Source organism: Stegastes partitus, unplaced genomic scaffold (assembly GCF_000690725.1).
Source record: "Stegastes partitus isolate 25-593 unplaced genomic scaffold, Stegastes_partitus-1.0.2 Scaffold752, whole genome shotgun sequence".
In the NCBI taxonomy this organism is placed as follows: Eukaryota; Metazoa; Chordata; class Actinopteri; family Pomacentridae; genus Stegastes; species Stegastes partitus.
In genome coordinates, this window is record NW_007578483.1 from 42,295 (window position 1) to 65,948 (window position 23,654).

Consider the following 23,654-nt stretch of genomic DNA (forward strand, 5'->3'; position numbering starts at 1 on the left):
GTAATTTAAGGGCTAACACTTGGATCATGCTTTTATTAAGGTGTACTGACCCGGTGTTCTGTCTCTCTCCACATTATGCAGGTAAATACTGTGGCTACGACAGACCGAAGCCGGTGGTGTCTCTGACGAATCACCTCACAGTCTACTTCGACACCAATGACAGAAAAACAGACCAAGGATTCAAGGCTCATTACAAAGCAGTGTCTCCACAGCTGGCACCAGGTAACGTTATGAGTGGAAATCCGTTTCTGCTCAGAAACCGCCCAGACTTAATGTTGGGTTTCTGTCTTACAGTATATGATTGACCTAGAAAGTGAACGTTGGGTGGTGATGGGTGAAAAGAGGGGTAGTAGATGGAAAATGAAATTGGGGAGGGTGTGTTGTGGGTATCCTTGAGGTGTCTGTGGAGCTGAATTGCCTTTCATCCCTGTTACCAGAAATAGCCGGAGCCGGCGGCTTTGTCCAAGGTGATCAGGGGAATCTGATGACCCCCGGCTTCCCGGAGCAGAACTACCCGAACGGAGCACTTTACCAGGTCCTGCCACGCTCATGAACAAGCACAGCGCAGAACAGCTGCATGTTAACAAGCACTGACACTGACATTTTTACACCAAAAAAGCACTGATGACATTTATCAGAGGTTTTATGGTTGTAGGACATAATATTACTCAGTGCATCTTAAAGCTGCTATAACTGGCATTTTTTATTAGAGTGGATCGCATGAATATATCAAAAGGGCCAATCATACCAACAAACCCATTTAGATGATTAACTTGATTAGCATAAAGAAAAGGAAACACCAATTTACTCATTTTATTGTGTTTGTTTAATCCATAAATAAACACTAATCTAAATATGACGGTTGACATCATTACAGAGGTGTTGTACCACTTTTATAAAAGTCAAGCACGTTGGCTTCCTAAAGCGTTGTAGCTGACTTCCAAATGCAGTTAATTAAAAATCTATGTTGGCATAAAAACAATCAATTCAGTTAATTAAAAGGAGCTGTAGACATATATTTTGTATCATGTTTGAAGTCTTTACACACTGCTACAGACACTTAGACAATCTCAGAAACATGAATTCAGACTTCAATAGAATAAAATAGAATAAAATAGAATGTTTTTTTATTGTCATCATACACAAGGTACAACGAAATTAAAAGACAACTCCAGTGGTGCAAATGTATAAAAGTAAAAGTATAAAAAGACAAATAAGAATATACACATATATTTACAAAAGGAGTCAGTAGGAAGTATTTTCCAGTTCAAACATGTACGGCTGCATTAGCTTAATATTACAACTTGTCATTGTGTAGAGTAGTTTTACAGTGTTCAAGCAGGGCTGCAGGTGAGCTGGTGTGCTTAAGCTGCTGCGAATGTGGAGGAGTTAGTGGAAATAGAGACAGGACTTTATAGATCTGCACATTCTTGATGAAACAACGATGGAGAGTTACATCTGAGTCATTTTGACGCAGGAAGGGGATATTTTCATGGAGAAACCAACTTCTAAGTATGTAACTTTGCTACACAAAGATGAGTTTTCAAGGATTAAATCAACAACCAGAGAGGGAGTTTAAAAAAAAAAAAATAAAGTTGCTAATTTAGGCCATGTAAGTGGTATGACTAACAATAAAGCTGACATGGAAATGTGTGGAAAAATTCTGCATTTCATCTACCATGAATGTACATAAAAAGTGCAAAAAATGTAAATAGATCCATGCTGGCAAGTTGTTGTCTGTAATTCCAGTCTTTATGTTAAGCTGAGTTTATGAACTCCAGGCCTCTGCTTTATAATTGATAACAAACATAGCTGATTACAGAAATGTGCTGTTATTGATTCTACCAGTTCCATTCATTCAAACACTATGTGAAACATGTCTATTCACGTGTATTTCAGTTGCATGTCTTCATCACAGAATGTGAAAACATTATTTGATCCACTCTGAGGCTTTGGTTTAAAAGATAAGTCAAGTTCAGAGGGGTCACAGGCTGCAATGTTTCATTTTTAATGCAAATTAAGGGCTTATAGTTAACATTTGGATTGTGCCCTCAGTAATAACTGATGAGGTGAATCCAGGTTTAAGCTGCTTTAACGTATCATGAACTATACGCCAGTTTAATCTAATCACAAAAGAGGATTGGCTGAGACAGACGAACAGAGGCTTTTCTTTTATTCCAAGAGCATTGAGTAATGGATTGTGCCAATTAACTGCAGCTCATTACTTGTAAGATGTCCTGAACATGCCACACAACATCGACCACGGTGTTGTACACAATGTGGTCGTATTGATTAATATGTGGATCTCAACAAACTTAAAGATTTCAGATTCTCACTTCAAAGTAAACCCATTAGTTTTGGATTTCAGCACAATCATCTCAACAGAATCTGTGGTCTTGATCAGTGATTAATGCATCTAATTTAATCAGAGTCAATTTTGATGTGAGGGTTTGCATGCTGGGCTTGGATGTGGAGTCATACGGTGTTATTTGGCTGTCATCATGATTTCATCTGGCTGGGCTTTAGGCTTGACGGATCACCGTCTGTCCAAACAGAAGCGGAATCAGTCATAGAATTATTTATGAGTTACAATACGTCAAAATGCAGCTCATGTTGCAACCATGCGACTAGAAGTAGCACATGGAGTGATGCAGATAGATGTTTTTACATTCAGGAGGCTTCAACGGATTGATTTTAAAGCATCATTTGTGACAAACCCTAAGCTGGTGCAGCCACGACACACTTCTTTATGTTTGAAATCAGCTGTGCTTGAGGTGAACACTGTAAGCGCAGCCTCACTGGTCATTAATGATTAGTGTGTTTGTGGTTGTGTGTTTGTTGAATCAGTGGAGAATCACTGTGCCTGAAGGCGAGAGGGTTCGATTGACGTTTACGTCCTTCGACTTGGTCCCTGAGGTCTGTGGAGACTTTGTTGAGATCTATGATGGCGACAAGGCTGGTTCTTCTTCAGTAGGTAAGTATGGCATATCACATCCACAATGATAAACAGGGATGTATTATACATACCATAATATCTTCACTCATCAGTGCAGTTCATGTCAGAGCTGGATGTGCGATTAAAAGGCAAAGGGATGTGTTAGATTTTCAGAATAGACTGTGAGCTTTGTTCAACATTAACAATGTCAACTGTGTGGGCCCATGAATAAAACATGAGCTCAATTAAAAGTTTGAGAAGCTGCAGAATGGACAGAGCTTCTGGAGTCTATTTTAAACTAAATGAATTTAAATCTGTCTGCATGGGCTTCGCTGCTAAAGCAGTACGGATGATCTACCGATGTCAAAATGGAAATCTGGGGAAATTGATATTATTGCACAAGCCTCTGTGAATGTTTATCAGTTTTTCACAGACATATAATCCATCACAGGTAAATTATGCGGGGGAAAGATGCCAAAGCCGGTGGAGTCCAGCAGCAACACCATGGTTGTCCGCTTCAAATCTGACAACAGTATGACTTCAAAGGGATTCAGCGCAACTTACACAAAGTCCAGCCTTCCACCTGTTGTTATCCCCACCACAACACCAGCAACTACACCCAGACCCACCACACGGACCACGACACCTCCCACTACTGCTGCCACTACTGCTGTCACTACTGCTACCGCTACTCCTGTCTCTACTGCTGCCACTACTGCTGGTGAGCTCCAAACCCCTGCACACTTTCCTGTGTAATTTCCCTCATGTATAATTAAACTAAACCAGGATAGCATGGATCCATATTCTCATTAATCCCATGACATTGTTCGGTTCAACTGACTTTTTGAGCAAATTCCCTTCCTTGTATGTCTCCATTTTTCTTTCTGTTAAAATATACAATGTGAGATGTGTCTGGTTGCCCCACTGGCATAAACATGAATGCTGCTCAACTTGTTTCCAATGAATATTGTTCCTTACAACCCTGATTTTTCAGGCGGTTTTATTAGTAACATCACGATTCCTGTTTGATGATGCACCTTAGATAAGTATTACGCCTCCCCATACAGTTTTCCATGTACACACACATGCGGCTTGAATCAGGTGACAGCTACCAAACAAGGATGAATGCAAGTAGCTCTCTGTGTGGGAGTAGGGACATCTCCCCTGAGCTTTCTCTCCTCATCACTGTATTAAAGCTGCTGGCAGACAGGGAGGTTCTCTCCAGTGGCCAATTAAGGTACTGCATAATGAATCTGTTCATTGGGAAGTTTTGTATCAAAGCAAGCTGGTCTTCATCAATTAAAAAATAAGAGGAGACACTAAGCCCTTTTCGGTGGCAGCCAGTTTTTGATCCAGCTTTCCTGCTTCTAAAACATATTTGCATAATGAGGAGAAAACATTTTCCAAGTGTTGTTTTTTTTACTACAGGGAGTGGTGGTCCAGAAATCGTCCAGGGGCGCAAAGGAGTCCTCCAGTCCTCAGGTTTCCCAAATCCATATCCTGCTCATTTACATAGCTCCTGGAAGATATCTGTGTCCGAAGGATTCCTGATTAAACTGCAGATCACTGACATGGCAATTCCAGGAGAGATGGGATCGTGCACGGAGGACAAACTGGTCATCTCAGATAATTACAGCACTCTAGGTGAGCCGTAGCTTAATGTTTTACTCAAGCACACTAATTACACTGATGTGTTTTTTGTTGTGAAGGAGCTAATGTGCATCCCATCCTTGGATTGGAGACCTTTGGCTTGTGTTAGGTGCACATTGCTAGGCTACCTGCCCTGATAATACAGTATAGCTCAATAGCTGTCCCCCCCTGCTGTAAAACTGTTGATTAGGATCTTCTTTGCGAAGAGCCCAGCAAACTATAAATTACCTCTCATTATTCACTCCAGTGGCTGCAGTGAGGCTGATACAGCTTTATCTATTGCTGAGTTCTCAAGGACTAAAGCACCGAGGTGCAGGCACACAGTCCCTGTGAAACACTCACAGATAGGTGATGGGAGTGTTTTCGTGCTGTGTCCTGTAAGTTCAGAGTGTTTGTGTGCAAAATGCAGACAGAAACAAAAAGCAGAAATGAGATCAAAGCTGGGTCTGTTTTGAAACCCTGGAAATCTGAAACTCATTAGCCTTAAAAGATGACTTAAAACAGGACGATCTCATTCATTAAAGAAGAAACATCACAACTTTAGTTTGATACTGTGAGACATACTGACTATTATCTACTTGTGCTAATGCTTGATGACGCTTCAGTGTTTCAATTTTTTCCACGATTGCTTCTTGTGGCAAGAAGGAGCTGCTATTTGCAAAAAAATGTATCTGATCTTTTACACAAATGTCTTCCTATCATGTGAAAGGGCTGCAGTGCTTCTACTGTGGATCCCACTGAGAACAAACACGTCTGCCTGAGCCACTTTAGACCTTTAAATGCTTTCAGCTTATCATGTTAGTCCTAGAAATTTTCATTCCAGTGCGTTTAGGTTTGCATACTAAATATCCGAACCTCTTTGCTTAAAGTGTTAAAGAAGTAAGCATCCCCTCATTAAAGTGTAAATTTATGCGGTAAGGTGCTCCAAAATCTAATCAGCTCGTCTCGTCCATATGGGCTACCTGTGGTGTAAGTGTGAAGTTTCTATTATTTATTGTTCCTGAGCTAATGTGTTCACAGGAATGTGTCGACAGAGTCACATTCAACACACAAACACGACAACATAATGGTCTGCATATCTTATACAATGGTGGCAGGAATAAAAACATGATTCAGGCATCATTGTATATTATTGTATATTGCATATGCAGGTACTAAAACACAGAAGCACAAAATACAAGATGCACAAAGCGATGAATGTGGGACATTACTTTCTTATTAAATGATAATGCGTTTGCAGGATCACATATTAGGTGTCACCTAAAATGAAACATCTCTTCCCCAGAAGCTGATTTAGCTGCTTGACCTGCTCTTCAACAGCTTTATGTGTCTGCCAGTAGTGTTTGCTAATATCACTGGTTCGCTTTTATTTTCATATGGTCCTTCTATGAACAGTGTTAATATAGCACAATTTTTTAAATTTATTTTTTGGTTCATTAGTCGCTGATGAAATCATGCTCATATCCTGCTTTATGTGTTTCATCATCTAATCACACATGCACCAACAGCTCACCTGAATCCTTTGATCCATTCCTGCCTCTGCTCTCTCCATTTACCTCCATCTCATACCTCTGTCCTCCCTCATTCTCAGGTACACACTGCGGCTACTTGCTTCCCCCTGTGGTGGTCAGTGCCACCAACACCATGTCTGTCACCTTCCAGTCCGACGGTCGCCTCACAGACCGAGGATTCTCTGCCAGTTGGGAGGCTGTGTATCCTGAGGATATCACAGGTACTGAGCACCGAAACACACACGGAGAGAAACACACAGGCAGGAACACATTCACACCTGAGGCACAAGTTGCTGAAGCAGCTCATTAAAAGTAACCATAAAACATCTCACTTCTCTATCACATGTCTAAAAAAACCCTGAAGAGCTGTTGCTTAAGCAGTTTGCTTTCTGTCAAAGCACGGGTCAGAGTACAGGGTGAAGAGTAAAGAGCAAGATAAAACTCCATTATCATTTTCTTAATCAAGACTATCAGGCCAGGAAAAGATTTGCGACCTCACCTGTGACAGTGGAGAAGGACCGTACTTTAGTAAAAGCAGGACTGCATCAAAATACTTTGTTACAAAGAAAATTCCTGTTGTTCTCTTAAAAAAAGAAAAGACACAACAAACTGCAGTGTTGTATCAATAGTTAAATTATACAGAATGAAACTTGCTTTGTGCATGTTGTACATTACCATATAAGCTTCACTTTAAAGGTGCAGCTGATTTTCAACTATTACATAAAGGTGAAAATCCCAAAATACAAAATGACCTATCACATTTTGTTAAATGTTGTTTATTGTATGTAAAATGTACAATGAAAAGTAGAAATGATAGCTGTCAAAATACCATTTAAATCTACTCAAGACGAAGTATAAATTACCATTCAATTGAATCTTACTCCAAAAAGTTACAAAAGTCTGATTATTATACCAAAACAGATGACTTGAGTCAATGTAATGGCTTACTTGACACCCTTTCTCATGTTTAAAATAATGCTGTTTCATTGCTGATACTCTCCAAAACTTTTTATCAGCACAAAATGGAGCAAAAGTTAATCTGATAGCGTTGTTCCACTTCGCACTTTGCATTTTGCCGTGACGAGATTGCATATTTACTCCTCAAGACTCCCTCTTATCACAGGCAGATACTGTAGCTCGTCTGCATTTATCAAATTACAATCATGCCTCTCAAACTGTTTCTCTCATTTCATCTCTCTCTCTCTCTCTCTCTCTGTCAGAGATCCAGGGTTGTGGCTTTTCTTCCAAAGAGGAAACTGGAATTATTAGGTCCCAGAACTGGCCGATGAACTACAAGGCCAACACTGAGTGCATGTGGAACATCGCCGTGCCGTTGGGAAAGAATATCACGCTGTCGTTCACACACTTTGACCTAGAAGCCAAAGATTTCCTGACGTCCAAATGCTATGACAACATCATGGTGTATGACATCAATAATAGCACTAATGCACTGCTTCAGACGCACGGTGAGCAGTGTTTGCGTAATGATCGCATAAACATCTTAGTAGTTTTCATGATGGTTAATCACAATGAACTCAAATCATCAAAACGTATGAAATGAACTCACTCAACCTGTGAATTGTAGAGCTTAAATATCATTTTCTTTACTGTGGAGAAATTATCTTTCAATCCCTTTAGGTCCATTTTGTGGGACTAAGCTGCCAAGTACCATCCAGACAAAAAGCAACAGGCTACTCATTCGCTTCCATTCAGACTTGTTTACTGAGGCCAAAGGCTTCAGGGCCTACTGGACAACAAACCCAAGCGACCCTGCTCCCACTGACCCACCTGTCCAGCCAAACCCCTGGGACGACATCGCCATAGGTAGAGTATTGGTGTCGGCCATGCATCATTTACTGACATCTGCAATACACTGATACGCATCTACGCCACTAACACACATGGCTGGAGGTAAACTTAAAGCTGCACCAATCGGTATTTTTTATATTCATAACAGATCAGCTGACAATGTTTAATGCATAAAGGGTGATTCAAAGTGAGGAAATAACGAAAAACCTGCAATTCCCGTCACCTCTTTTGTGCGTTTTAGCTTATTTCAGTACATTTTGTTGCGTTTCATCAACTTTATTTTCAGCAGCAGACTTGCAGACATAACAACAAAAAAGAAAAAACAAAACGTTTAAAAATGAATTCATCTTTTGGTTAATGTCAGTGAGATATATAAATAGGCACCTATTTGCTTAGCGTGCTCACAATGTCAATGTAAAAATGCAATAATATATCAGATGTTTTGTTGTTAGCTTGTTAAAATTCAAGTGGCTCAAAAAATAACTAGACAGTTTTAACATTGCAGGAAGCATTACTACAAATGCTGAAAATATTACTGAGCAAGTTTAATTATTACTTTAATTTAGGCAGCCGGCAAAAATACCAAATAAATAATGCCAGTCCCACCTTTTAAAATATGAGGACTTGCTCCCTTTTTGCAAACTAATCACGACAAACTGAACACCTTTATGTTTGGACCAGTTGGAGGACACAACAGGCAATTTAAAGATGTGACCTTGGGCTTTGGGAAAATGGTTTAGGGTTAACCCTAACCCTGGCATTTAAAAAAAATAAAAAATTGTGACATTCCATGTAAAAAGGTACTATTTTATAAGTTTAAAAAAAAGAGTCATAAGACTAATATTCAAAATAATTGTTAACTGCAGCCCTGAAAGTATTTTTCATATAAATGTATTTGGTGATATTATTTTCTCTAATATAGCCTTACATTTAATATTTTGTCCTTCTGGTTACCAAAGTCTCACACTTTATTACACACTGTTGTCACCGGTCAGCTGAACAATATTTTACAATCACCAAACTGACCAACAGACAACAGCTTCAAACAGCTCTTCAGGAGCAGCTGCACATGGTACCTTCCCTGTATTCATCTGATTCATGCTTCCTCTCATCCTTATCCCCTCTTCACACCTCCTCTCCCGTCTCCCAGATGCACAGTAAAGCACGGTGATTTGGTGTGCTGCAAACACAATGTGAAGTGACCTAGTGCTACACTTTCCCTCCTTGCTGGTTGTCACCTGATTTCCATTCTTCACTCAGCGATGAGCCCCAGGTGGCCGCGGTCACTGCCAAGTCAATTGCTGGAATATTGTTTTATAGATAGACTCTGCTGCCTTTGAGATTTTTTTCCACCCGGGCTCAGGCAGTGTTGCCCTTTGTGTCAGGTGACGCAAGTAAAAAGAGTGAGGAGTGAAGGGAGAAAATGTGAGATAAGAGCGACTGGGATCATTTAGTGGAAACCCTTTGGATGACCAAAAGAAATTTATATCTAGATGTAGGCTCATGTTGTGACATAAAGGGCTCTGACCCTGAGTTTTGCTGCAAGAACAGAGTATTATGTTTGTATAAAGACACACTGACCCATTACTGACAGGTGGATTAATCAGAGCCACAAACAGAGGGACATACAGGAGCTCACTGTGGCCAGCAGCATCAATCTGGTGTGACTGGAAAATTATTTTTTTCAACTATGAATTGATATGCCAGCGATTGAAAGCCACTTTCTTCCAACACAGGGCCTTATCTGTTAGCTGCAGGTATGTACTGTATATTCTGGCTTTATTTATACACAAACAAATCTTTTCTAGACTGGCCCAGTACATGTGGGAAACCAGCCATTCCTCCATCTGTTGTGTCACGCATTGTAAACGGAGAGCCGGCCGTACCACACTCCTGGCCCTGGCAGGTGTCCATGCAGGTGAGGATCTCCACTAACACATGTACAAAACTTACATAAGGATGCAGATAATACTCATAATGGAATGAGTAATAGTATATTAGCCAGTTGTGCTTGTCACATTCAATGATGGCTTTGCTCTGCTTGTTGTGTTTGTTTCAGGTCTGGCCCAACAGTCAACCTGACCCCAAATACTCCCATATATGTGGAGGTACTCTCATTCATAAGGACTGGGTACTCACAGCAGCCCACTGTTTCATAAAGTAAATATTTCTTCATCAATATGTGTAAATGAAACATTTCAATGCACCTTTTTCTGCAAAGTTTTCTCAAACTTGCTGGAAGCCCATTTGCGTACTCTCAGAAGGCAGTTATTGGTGTGCGGTGCTTCTACTTGGGGCTTATTACAGTATGAGAGCGATGCCTTGTTAGAGATGCCTCAACGCTCTGGCTAATGGTATACAGCCTCCTTTAGAGAGAGATGCTGATGCACTGTGGAGCCTGTGAACGATATGCACGATTTTTGTAAAACCCCATCAGCACAAACAGATACAGTAGTAACATCCTGTCAGTTTACTGCACCGACGCTGACATGCATACTGTGTGTTTACATTTTTATTCTGCTTTTACCTGATATATGTATGTATTCTTTTATCCAATCTATTAACTGTGTTTTCCCTGTTTGTGTCTGCTTGTGTTGATTGTAGCATGGGTGAATAGCCCAAGACAAATTTCCCACGCCTGGGACAATAAAGTTAATCTTAAATCTTTACTGCACAATGTAAAGTATCAGTACTGACTCCTCTGCTGATTTCCTGCCTAGCTATGCTGATGAGCTGCATCGTTGGCGCATGTGCCTTGGCAAGCACAACCTGACCTACACTGAGCCGAGTGAACTGTGCTACGGTGTGTCTGGTATCTATCGCCACGAGGGCTTCAACTATCCCACGGTTCCCACGGTGGAGTTTGACATTGCCCTGGTCAGGCTGACCACGCAGGTGAAGCCCAGTGATGAGATATCATACGCCTGCCTTCCCTCCGAGGAGGAAGTCTTACCTGGGGGCAAGAAGTGCTACGCCACTGGCTGGGGAGATGAGACCGGTGCTGTTTTTGCTTCATTAGCATCCTGAACATACATTTCACATTTGCATGTTTGTAGTGAAACAGTAAATTGTAACATGACCTTTTTCAACTGCTTCATTTCATTCAGTGAAAAAATCTTACAAGCCACCACTTCACAAAACATCTCATAGTGATTTTGTCCTGTTAAAAATTCACTGCTGCATACACGCCACCTGCTGGACCCAGTGTGCAAATACCTCCTGTCTTTATGCTTCTGTGTAAGATCGAAGGTTTTTGTAACAATCTGAATGGTTTTGTATGTTTTGCAGGTGATTCAATAAATCCTAAAGCTTCAGAAACCCTTAACCAGGTTGCTCTGCCTGTTGTGCCATTTGACACTTGCAAGAGGATGGACTACTGGTGGTTCCAGGTCAAAAGTTCCATGATCTGCTGCGGTTATACGCTGCCTGATGAGCTCAAGTCTGTTTGTCAGGTAAAAGAGAACCTACAAGAAGAGCCACATAGCTCTGGTAATCAATGAAAAGACACTTTGTCATGCATCTGTGTTGTGTTGTTGATTTGTGACTTTCACAGGGAGATTCAGGTGGTCCACTGGTTTGCCAGGATTCTCCTGGTGGTCCTTGGGAAGTTCATGGCATAACCAGCTTCGGCCCTATCGGATGCATTATGAATAAGAAACCCTCCGTGTTCACCCGCTCCTCTGCCTACATCCCCTGGATCTCAAATGTCATCCGCAGGGACATCTACAATGAGCACAGTATGAATCCAGGCGTCTAAAGTGACCCACTTTGCTCACAAGCTGAAGCTCTGAAAGTCTGAGTGTGCTGCTGGTTTTCATCCTCTGTTCTCCCTGTGTAGCATCTGGCTGTGGAGGGCCAAAGGACTTGATTGGTACAAGTGGCACTCTGTCCACTATGGGTTACCCTGACAGCTATGACAATGAAGCTCACTGCCAATGGAACATCCAGGTGCCTGTGGGCAAATTGGTTCACCTCCATTTCCACAATTTCTCTCTGGAGGAGAGTCAGATGTGTTTGAATGACAAAGTCAGCATCACAGACCTTCTAGGGAGTCTAGGTATGTGAATATCAGCTTTCCATTTTTTGCAATCCAATAATACATTGCGTACCTTGATATTATTACCATACGTTTCTCCACACAGTTACTGCAGCTTAGTATTGTGCGTGATAACATGTCACAAATGAACTTGTAAATACTTCTAACTTCCCAAATTGGAAATGTTTAATATCCTTCTTCAGGATGAAATCTAAAGGTTGCCTGACTGGCAAAACCAAACCATAATTCCTAAAAATTAAACCAACAGGTTAAAAAAAATAAAATAAAATAAAATAAAATAAGATAGATAGATAGATAGATAGATAGATAGATAGATAGATAGATAGATAGATAGATAGATAGATAGATAGATAGATAGATAGACAGACAGACAGACAGATAGATAGATAGATAGATAGATAGATAGATAGATAGATAGATAGATAGATAGATAGACAGACAGACAGATAGATGCAGATATAGACACATATAATAGTTAAATTAACTATTTCATGTCAGATAAATAACGCACAATAGGTTCTTATTATTGCTCAAGTGGATGTGTCAATAAAATTTAGTTTTAGTTTAAAAAAAGTTGTTATGAGTTTATATGTGGAAAAAGCTCTAATACAGAACATCACAGCCAGCCGTTAAGAGTAAAATCAATTCTGAAATCTAAGGTCAGTACATGATTGTTACTTTATATCTGACACTGTCTTTTATCTCATGAGTTAAACATCCAGATCTGTATGGCAAGCCAACCTTTTCATCTACACATATCTACACTACTAAACTATTAAACACTAAGTGCTTGACTAAAAAAAATATTACATGGTCTAAATGTGTTATGAGTGTGCAGCTTTCCTCATTCTCAGTTTTTGTATTTGTCAGCACCTCTGGAGTAGCTGTGTGTTCCCCTTTAGTTTTTTTTTTTTTCAACTGTACAGTAAAGTTTCTTTAAAAAAACAAAAAACAAAAAAAAACAGACCACCACTGTAGCTCTGAGCATACAGCTATACCATTTGTGATCTTTGATGTCTCTGCCTTAAATTTTACATATACAAATATAAAAACAGGTCAAAAAGAAGAGATAACTGAGCAATAGAGATATAGCATCTTACACAAGTCAGACTAACGCTTCTTCATGTTTACCTCAGGCACCCACTGCAGTCATGTCCCCCCACAAGATGTGGTGAGCACAGGAAATGAACTTGCAATCAGCTTCTCCTCCAACGACAAGATAGTGGACACCGGCTTCTCTGCCACCTGGAGGGCGGTTGATCCTGCCGAGGGTAAGACAGGAGAAAAAGCCAGGCGGACAAATCACTAAGGTGGAAGCCTCCAGGCAAAATGTATGTGTCTCATTCCCTCCATCCACTCTTGTTCTGCTGCAGCTCCTTGTGGAGGAAGTTTCAGCAGCGAACAGGGTGAAATCACTTCTCCTAACTGGCCTGCAAGTGACTACAACGCTCAGACTGCATGCACGTGGCGTATTCATGTTCCTTCATCAAAAATGATCCATGTAGTCTTCACTCACTTTGAACTGCAAGCAGTAAACATGTTTGGCAACTGTGTGGACTATGTAGAGATCTTCAATGGAGAAACTATGACATCACTAGGTTGGTCCCTAAATATCTATTCTCCTGTGTATTTATGGTACCGTTTATTAGTATCAGTGTCTTACTTGGCGTATTGAACATTGGTAAAAGCTCTCATTTCTTGTCTGTTCTGTAGGTCGATTCTGTGGCTTTGCCCCTCCGTCCTCCTTCAACATTGCTAGCAATACAGTCATCATTCGCTTCCTCAGTAACGGAGCCGATCAGCAGAGCGGTTTTCGTGGTTACTGGACCACTGATGCCACTGTTGTCCCAACTTTAGCTCCTCCACCTCGTAACCCCTGGGACGACATCCTCATCGGTGAGTGTTGGCCTAGTTTGACTCAGATCAGCCCTCTGATGTGTCTCTGATGTGATATGACATGTTTTGATTTCCCACTTCTAAAATGAAGCCTCAATCAACTTTCGCAAGCCAAGAACATAAACCCAGATTATATGATTTCTGATTTTAAACATGCTATATAGTTAAACTACGTCATTGTTGTATTTTGTGTTTGTATTAAGGTGACCATATTTTGATTACTGTAAACCAGGACACTCGGCCCGGCAATGAGATACTCAAATGATACTCGAAATTTAGTCAAAGATGCCTTATCATTTCAATATATTTATTTAAAACCAGGACATTTTCGTCACTTTATAAAAAACAACCAGGACGGCCAAGACAGGACGTGAAAACAGGACATGTCCTGGGAAAACAGGACGTTTGGTCACTTGGTCAGTTTGTATGAGGACATTTACTTGTGCCATTCCTCAAGCTCCCCCCACAACTAGACAGCCTCCCAGCTTTACAAGCCAGTAAAAATTTTATTCAACTGCCACATTCAAACTAAGTCATCAATAGTTGTCAGTCTCAAACTACATATAATGCTGCCCTCTCATTTTCCATTGTTTGTAAGTCATTCAGAATGAGCATCCACCAGGTTTATTTACTTTCTAGAGCTGCTTCTGCAACCTCTAAAACGTTTGAGGCCTGAGCAAAGCACACCAAATATTCTGCTGTCGGCTGCAAGAGTGAACACCAGTGTATTCATCCACTCCTAGCGTGTCAGGAGCTGAAGATCCATTGGATTACTTTTATTTTAGATTACAATGTCACGAAAACAACAGGAAAAGCCTTAGTATTAGCCTGTTGTGTGGCTAATGTGGCTAACACTACCATTAGCTTTGTTCACTGGTGTTCTGTATAAAGCCGAGGGAAATGCAGTGATGGTGAAAACTTTAAAATAGATTTGAAACCAATAAACAAGGACTAGGTCTACTGCATTTTAAGACATAGACAATAAAACATACTGTGAGGTGTACCATCTTTGCGCAGAAAATTGAAAGACACATTCTGGGGACGTGAGACTTTTGTTCATTTGGTTAAAAGGGGCACAATATTGGACCTCTAAAGTTTTGGATTTGTATATAAGCTAAATGACTGATAACAGACGACAGCTTAAATTGTGCATTTTCTCTTCCTAGATTGGCCAGAAAATTGTGGCAACCCAGAAGTGAAACCCAGCACAGACACCCTGAGGGTGGTTAATGGGGTAGAGGCGATCCCCCACTCCTGGCCTTGGCAAGTCTCCATGCAGGTAACGTCAATTCCTGTTTGTGCCCACAATCAATGACAGAGAAAAGATAGTTTTGTAAAAATGTCTGTGTCTTCCCCAGGCTACACTAATGCTGCCCATTCCTTACATGCATGGTTGTGGAGGCTCTCTGATTCACGAGGAATGGATCCTCACTGCTGCTCACTGTTTCATGTTGTAAGATATAACTGTAAACCTACCTGCATTACATCCAATCTACACGGTCCTCAGTTCTTTAAAGTGGTCTTAATTGATATTTTTGAAATCAAACTGTTATCAAATGATTGTGTGAAAGCAATTTCACAATGTTAAAGAAGCTGCAGTCACAGAATCTTTTGCTCCTCTCAGCTTTACAGCTTTTCAGCCAAATTTCAGCTCACTGTTTAGGTGTACAGTTCACATCTTTGGTATTTGCTATATTTTCAGTGCTCTCATGGCACTGTGGAGTATTTGGCAGCGAAATAGCCAAGTATTTCATTAAGTAGTTAGTAGACACAAAAACAGAGCAAAAAAAAGAGAGAATATGGGATATGTTCTTCTTCTGCAACTACAAGATCCTAAAGGGAATTGTTGGATTTGTTGGGTTTCTCTTGATAATGTAATATTGTAAGGTCTTGTCTCTACCATGTGAAGTGCCCTGAGATGGCACTACATTAATAACAGAGAACTAAACTGAAATTGAATAGATGTGAAAATGAGAAAATGTTTACGATGTAAACTTAAAAGAAAAAAACTTGTTTCTGTTGCCCCCATGTGGCCAATACAATCAGTTTTTGCCGGTTTGGTGCAGCTGTGAGAAACACTGTCTTTCAACAAGAACAATAACAGCTTGCACAATAGCTGTAAGTTTACAAAGCTGTTGTAGTTTAAGTTTTCTCCTTTACATTTATCTTCTGCCTACTTTTACAGCCCACTGAATAGACCCTCCTTCTGGCGCATGTGTCTGGGGAAGCACCACATGAACTCTTCCATGGATGTTCCCTCAGCAGAGGAATGCTACAAGGTGGACGGCATCATCCGCCACGCCGGGTTTGTCTACGAGCAGGATAACACTGACATCACCAACGACATAGCCCTGGTGCATTTAGCCGAACCTGTTAACATGACGAGGGAGATCAGCCCAGTCTGTCTGCCGAAACCCGGAATTGTGGTGCCTGCTGGGACGTCATGCTTCGTTACTGGCTGGGGAGACGAGAAAGGTACAAGTAGTCATACATTACAGCTTGCTGTAAAAGAACTGTAGTTGCAATGCGACCCCAGTAATAAGAGGTAACAGCAGCTAAGCTCCTTTGTGACACTGGAGTGTAAAATTATGACTCTAACCTTCTTTTGCTCAGTATTGTTCTTATTGACGTCTATTTATTGGTGTAAATGTGTCAATTTCTCACTTCTTGCAAACTAAACTTTTTACTCTTCCCTTCTACCTTAGGTAACCTGTTTCCTGTAGTGTCTGAGAAGCTAAATCAGGCAGCCCTTCCTATTATTGACTTCCAGACCTGCAGTAAGCCTGCTTACTGGTGGGACACCCTGAGGCCCTCCATGATCTGCGCTGGATACGAGTCCCCAGATGAGCTTAAGTCAGCCTGCCAGGTTAGAAGACACATTCAAGAAAAAATATAACGACACACTGAAAATTATTAAGAAAGGATGGTACCGGATTACTGAAAATTCACCTCAAGCCATTTTCACATATTATATAAGTGTGCTGGCCTCTCACGATTGCCTTGTCTTTTATGTAACAACCCTGCAAACGGTTTTGTTTGTGGTCATTCAGCCTTGATTGCAAATGGCTGCCTCCCAGATTACAGGCATAATTGGACAAAAGGATGCAAGAGCGTTATTTGTTCGCCATAATGAGCAGCTATGCAAGCAGGGGCATGGTATGATTAGAAATGTGGTGCTGTGGAAAGCAGTGAAAAGTTTTACACTTTGGGAAAGCTTCATCAAACACAGCACTGACATTTGGTTTAAGAAAACCCCGTCAGGTTTTTAATAAAGACTGACCTTTACAACTTCTAATTTGTAGAGGTTGCCAAAATCAAAATGTCCTAAATGCATCATAAGTAAATCTTTGCCAATTTCCTCATCCTGCTCTCCCATAGGGTGACTCAGGAGGTCCTCTGGCCTGCAGCACTGGTGGATCAACCCCAACCTGGGAAGTACACGGCATTGTGAGCTTTGGAGCTCAGGGCTGCATCAAAGACAAGAAGCCCTCAGTGTTCACCCGAGTTTCTGCCTTCAGCGACTGGATAGATGACAACATCAAGAAGTTTGTTTATGAAAGTGGCAAAACCATCTAAAGCTGAAATCTTGAAATAAAGATTCTGACAGGGGTCCATTGTTAATTTTTGATCTGTTTATAAGCCACTATATTTGTACCTCTTCACTCACAATTCACCATTAATATTTCTCAAATATCTCTCTTTAAAACTACTGGATGTAATATTAAAGTACCTTCCATGGCTTCAGGAGGAAGAAGTAGTTAAAAGAGAAGACAAATTTGTATTTAATGTTGCCTATATTTTGTACAGTATACAAGTTAAACACTGTGCCAAACATTGTAAGTAAAGAAAGAAATGTATTTGCATCATGTATAACTGTGAAAAGTAAAATTTTTCTATTTGACTCTTTTATTGTACTTTTATATGATTCAGATATTTAATTGAAGATTATGATTGTGACGGAAGTTTACGTTATAAAGAAAGTAGCGAACAACAGACAGATAGATTAAACATAATTTAACCTGCCAGGTATGCATTTCATTATAGTTTTTTTGCTATATGGTGCTTATTTAAAAAAATAAAATAAAAAAAAAAAGCTAATTAAATTTTCTTCAGGCCTTCTAGTCATCTGGGTTAATAGTTTTGTACCAACAGTCCAGAACCCCAATATGTTTGTTTACTATCATATATAGCAAAAGAACATCACATTCTAACAATTAAAAAATTGGAACCAGCAACATTTCTATTAATGTTATCATAAATTACAAATACTATTGTTTTATGCTATGTATCATATTTAATGCAAAATCTTAAAAAAAAATAAAAAATAAAAAAACATTATCCAGGGAATAAATCTTTTCTAAGCCTTGTAACCTTTTTTCTTTTAATGCTGCTACATTTGAAGTAAAACATATTTCCCTTCAGACCAACCTCCACGCTACAAGCTCTATCCTCCTGCAGGACAGATTTAAAGTTTTGGGTCTTGGCCCTTTTATCACGTGACCACGCCACTGAGCCAATGAGAGAGCTCGGCTCAGATTTCACCCCAGGAGGAGAGAGAGGAGAATAAAGAGGGAGGAAGAGAAAGAGACAAGTACTAATCTGTGCTCATGGGTCGGACAGCACGTAGTTTGCCGGTAGTGACAGCACTTCTTTACACTCTCTCCCCGTGCCTGGATTATCTGTTTTTGGAGTGTTTGAATGGTGTTTTTTAAGGCGAAAGACGTTCCCACCACTGGGACATGTCAAAGAATGTGTCCTGGAGCAGAGTGAGGAGAGGAGGAGGAAGACAGCAGAAACTTTTTTCCCCTCATCTTTGCCTCTGCTGGCGTCCCTTCTGTGGAAGAATGGGGGCAGGAGCTATGACCATCTGTGTGAGTAGAAGCCCGAGTTGGCTTTAAGACTTCCTATTCAACCTGTGACTGAGGGCTAAAGAATGCGTAACAGGACTGTGCTGCTCTCTTTTGTGATGGTGTGGATGTTGTGGTAGACTCAAATGGCTATTTAAAATACCACAGGGGGGACGGATCTCTTTCTCCTGCAGCAAAACTAACTTTATCTCCCTAAATTAAAGTAACTTTGCTCACCAAAAGCACAACTATCAGGTTCACAATGATACCTTTTCTACTAAGTAGCTTTCTTCACCAGTCTGCAATAATATTACCTTGTCATATTTCACCAGGAATATAACAGTTCAAGAAAAAACTGGTAAAAACACACTGTAAACTTCATGTATTTTGTCCACCACTGTCATTTTTTCCAAGTGATGATCCAACCCCTCAATGAGGTCACTTTCACTAAATTTCCTTAACGGAAACACAGTATTTAGAGGCATTACACAACCTCAACGGCCTGATTTATTTTTTTTTTTTTTTGCATTTTGAAGTCTGTGTCGCCAGCAGCAGTCTTTCTTGAGCTTCACAGCTGTTGCTTGAGCTGCCTGTGGTGCTTTTGCTACCAGTTGCTTCAATGGCCACCCACATAGGGAGAGAGGCTGAGGCGAGGGGAGAAGGAGGGTGGAGGGTAGGGAAAGGAGGGCACATGCTTGGGCTTGCTTTTCCCTTCAAGAGCAAGTAAAAGACACGGGTAGATGGCATGTCCTGTTGGCACGTTACTTGCATTGATGAATCTTTAAAAAAGACTCACTTGAATTGTTCAAAATGTTTAAGAAAAGCTGCTTGAGAAGATGTATTTCTCAGGGAGGGGGGGCGACATTCACTCAGTCCCTTGACAAAAGGTTTCTCTGTCACTGTCAGAAATTGTAGTGTGAAGATGAAGACGAGGGGGAAGGGAGGATTATGAGGTGAATCACAGCAGACTACCTTTGTAAACAATAGAGGCAATTGGCTCCTAACAGCATGTGTTTCCCTTTAATCTAGACTGCTTTGTTTCACACAGGCCCAACATCAATGTATATTACCAAGAAACAAGAAACATCAAAATGAACTGTAAACACTTTTAATTCTAAAAAGGCATCCTCTGATGGGAGAGTTCAGAGTGAGGAGTGTCGTTTTCGCTCAGTTTACGGCAAAGTAGTGACAAAAGCACATGTTTACAAGTGGTGCCGCCTACAACCAGGGTGGTACATGTGTCCAAATCTACAGCACAGCTGCAGTGTGAAGGTGGGAACAAACACTGTCTGCAAATCAGTCCTCTTAGAGGTAAGGTGTATATGTAATTTAGAGTTTTCTAAGACAATGTGGGTTTATTTTTTGATTTTTGAAAGTTTTACTTATACTGTACTGTCCGTTGGCTCAGTGGCACATTTACTGTTGAGCTATTTGTGTCTACAAGTTTGTCACAAGTTTGTTTTTTATATATCTGGGAACTTTTCTATTCATCCTGTATATTGCTGTAAGAGTTGAGACTGAACCACTTTACTTGTGCCATTTGCTGTTGTTGGATGTCTCCTGTTAAGGCTTCTTTGAGGCAGTGTGCATATGCAGAGTAAGAAAATGTGTGTGGTTATTTTGTGGGTGTGTGTGGGTGTGCATGATAGTAAAGACAGATTTAGGGGGCATCTGTTCAGTAAGGCCTATCACAGTCAGCGCAAGCTCAGACCAGCTTAACTCTTTAACACCTGCAGCAGTAGTACGAGAGGAGGCCAATTTGTAGCCCTGCAGGGTTCATCCATTGCAACAATCTGTGCTGTGAACATGATTACCAATGGACTGCTGTATTTATCAAATATACTATAAGCAGAACAACCTGGTAGCCTAAAGGACAATATTGATGAAAATGCAATTACATTTGAAAAGCTTGCCAGAAACCCAATTTCCATCCTTAAAATCATATTAATACATCTTATCCTGCATCATAAAGACGTATCAGAATTAAAAAGTAGAGACAACATTTTAGGATAATGTGTCCTCTGTTATATAGTTAGAAGAAAAATATTTAAATACATCCTTCAGAATCTAATACGCTTAACTTTATGCAATACAATCATGGCTTTCTTGCTATTCAGACTTCTTATTTGTAACTTATTCATAGCTAACGTCTCCTCACATCTGAGGCCACAGTGGTGACAGAGCAGCCTGTTAAATATTAGTACGCCTCAAGCAGTCAGCCAAGCGTGAAGAAGTCAAAATCAAAATACAAGTGTACTGAATTACCATTTCACATCTTCCAAGAAGGTGCAGTTGCATTATTTTTATGCAATATGCACATCCCAATGCACTTCTCAGACACTCATTTGGGTGTTAATGCATTTTGTATTACCACTGCAGCAGCATATGCCACGGTAAAGATTTGCCTCCTTAGCCATCTTACCACCATCTGTGAGGTGGGCTTTAATCAGCTGACCTGACTGTGGCACATGTCTGTGCCCATTCTGTCCAAACTGGTCACAAAGAGGATAAATTCAGGGTGAATTCGTTCCCACTGTGCCACTATTGACCTCAGCATGGCCACATTATAGGCGAGGTCTCTCATTTTGCTGTGAGGGTCAGTTTGAGGTGGTAAACTGTGGAACGACAACATGTGACGTGGTTTGGTTGTAACTATGACTACAGCAGTAAAACTCACCCTGACTCTGTGTCACTCAGAAGGTGCAGGAAGTGTTTTCGTCCTCACCCAGCGTCCAAAACCTGCTCTTGGTTTGTTGCTCCGAGTCCTGACTCAACAAAGACAGAAACTGACAACACTGCAGTTAAACGTGCCAATTGGATCAGTAATTTATCCTGCTCTATCTAATGACGCTGAATGAAGATGATGTTCTGTAGGGAGCGTGTGCGTTTATATACTCAGTGTTTACCGTCATAGAAAGGTCGCAAGAGAGAGGGCTGTACAGTCTGAGTACCTATATGAGGAGACAGAGACCATGTGGCACTGTTTGCTTTGATAACATATCAGGTAAGACAGATGGTAAATACACATAATATACTGAGGCTCTGACTTGAATGGAATGGGGTCGACTTGGCAATTAGAGAATCAGTGGTGGACAGTAACTATGTACATCAACTCAGCTAATTTGACTTACTTATATTGTCAGTATTACAATTTTCAGGTACTCGTACTTCAAATCCACTGTGTCTGAGATATTGTACCTTTTACTTCACTACATTTACTGACACAATTACAGATTAGCTCTTTATATGTAAAAGACTACTACAGGCATTACATTTTCACAGTTTTTAAGTAATCTATAAAAAAAAAAATACTTTCATCTTGTAAAGTTGAGTTATTTATATTTTTCTTATCTTCTCTCTTTTTGCATTGTATTAGTCAACTGGTTTTGTACCTTAACTTGTCTGTTATTTATTTGATTTAATTTTATCCTGCTGTATTTGGTCACACGTGTTTTTAATCCTTTGCCTGAAAGCACTTTGACTAACCTCTATGTACAATAAGGTGCTATATAAAAATAAATTTGCTTGCAAACCTCACCCAAACCTCAACCTAAACCTCACATTATCCTAACTGTAAATCAAGTATTTACTCTTCAATTTCACGATATAATGAAAAGGACCTATTTTTTATCTCCAAAAGGGAGTTCTAACAATGTGACAGCGTAAACAGATTTACATCCCCACGCACACACACACATTCATAGATTCCTAACAAGCGCACAGTGTTTACTCAGGAAGATTTCCAGTAAAACCTTTTAATCTGCAAGTCTTTCATGTTCAAATAAGGCCATTTGGTCTGGTGATCCTTCCAGCTCTCATTTTCACTACTCTGTTTAATCTGTTCTCCTTTCTTTTCATGAAAATGAATGTTCAAGACACCTGAACATGTATTACCTCACCTGAACATGTACAGTACACTTTGTGTTTTTCTACATATGTATTCATACAGACAGGTGATAAATTAAAAGAAAAAAACTAAATAAAGCATCTTAATGACATGTTGGGCTACCAGAACAGCTTCAGTGCATCTGAATATGATTTATGTTACTTTCGTGGATGAAGGCAATGTGTCATTGTAGGATAAAAGTGAACAATCAAAACAAATTTGTATTGATTTACAGTGACTCCTTCCTGTTTGGTGACAAGTGGATCCAAACTATGCAAACAAAATGCCCCCTGCAGCACAACAGAGTCAAGTTTTCTGACTTTTCCTTTCATTCATCACCTGTCTGTATGTCTATTTGTGCAGGTGTGTGTGTCACTCTGGCAATGCCTTTATCCAAAGGTGTCGCATGGTAACCTGATATTTGTCGTAGCAACACATGCACAGTCAGCCCTCCCCTCTCGCTCTCAGCACACACTGTCCTCTAGGAGCATGACAGCGCGACAGCAGGAGGTGTGCAAGCATGGACTCCACAGAGTCACCATCAGCAGCCTCGCACACTCCCTTTATTTACAGTCTGTGGAGCAGAGTGAGCACAGTGAGCTTTCTTCCAGGACGTGTGTCTCAGTGGCGTCTAACCTGATGCTCCAGCGCTGCCCTCTGTGCCTGGGCTGACTGCTGCTCTCTGCTCTCCCTGCAGCACAACAAGACGGCAGTGCAGGTCAAAGAGGACATGAAGAAGATGGTCCAGATACCCATCCTCAGAACCAGAACAGTGGCAGCCAAGCACACCAGGCTGTTTGGAGTGTCCCTGTTTGAGCTGCGAGAGAAGGGCCTGGTGGAGGATGGAGTCCCTCTGGTGGTGCAGAGGATGGTGGAGCATCTTCGCAAACATGGTGAGGCAACACCTATTAAAACAGAATAAAATAGAATTCTATGAGGGTTTCTCAAAATGTTTTTTTTTTTTTTTAAATTAATGAGTTTTTTATTAGGACTGACTGGACATGTTTGGTGTCCCATTCTAAACTTCACTGTGTATCAGTAGGGTGTCATTTTCTATAAGTAA

General features: G+C 40.5%; 2 protein-coding genes across 4 annotated transcripts in view; both read left to right on the forward strand.

Moving 5' to 3' along the window:
* Positions 1 to 484: 484 nt before the first annotated feature.
* LOC103364493 (ovochymase-2) lies at positions 485 to 17,434 on the forward strand. Its single transcript, XM_008291637.1, has 21 exons — positions 485 to 535; positions 2,848 to 2,974; positions 3,387 to 3,588; positions 4,356 to 4,579; positions 6,177 to 6,317; positions 7,317 to 7,562; positions 7,735 to 7,920; positions 9,714 to 9,823; positions 9,965 to 10,065; positions 10,626 to 10,903; positions 11,194 to 11,357; positions 11,459 to 11,642; positions 11,744 to 11,962; positions 13,099 to 13,233; positions 13,336 to 13,560; positions 13,676 to 13,858; positions 15,025 to 15,137; positions 15,217 to 15,311; positions 16,044 to 16,333; positions 16,564 to 16,724; positions 17,237 to 17,434. Exons 1-21 carry the CDS (start codon positions 485 to 487, stop codon positions 17,432 to 17,434), a joined length of 3,633 nt encoding a protein of 1,210 aa, XP_008289859.1.
* Positions 17,435 to 18,546: 1,112 nt separating this feature from the next.
* Positions 18,547 to 23,654, forward strand: part of fam13a (family with sequence similarity 13 member A) — a 61,262-nt gene continuing 56,154 nt past the window's right edge. The window contains exons 1-2 of one of the 3 annotated variants that reach the window (XM_008291614.1): positions 18,547 to 18,729; positions 23,289 to 23,484. In XM_008291614.1, the coding sequence (XP_008289836.1) occupies positions 18,598 to 18,729; positions 23,289 to 23,484 (328 nt within the window). In that variant the 5' untranslated portion in view covers positions 18,547 to 18,597. The remainder of the gene's footprint in view (positions 18,730 to 23,288; positions 23,485 to 23,654) is intronic. The other 2 variants (XM_008291615.1, XM_008291617.1) reach the window with 2 other exon arrangements.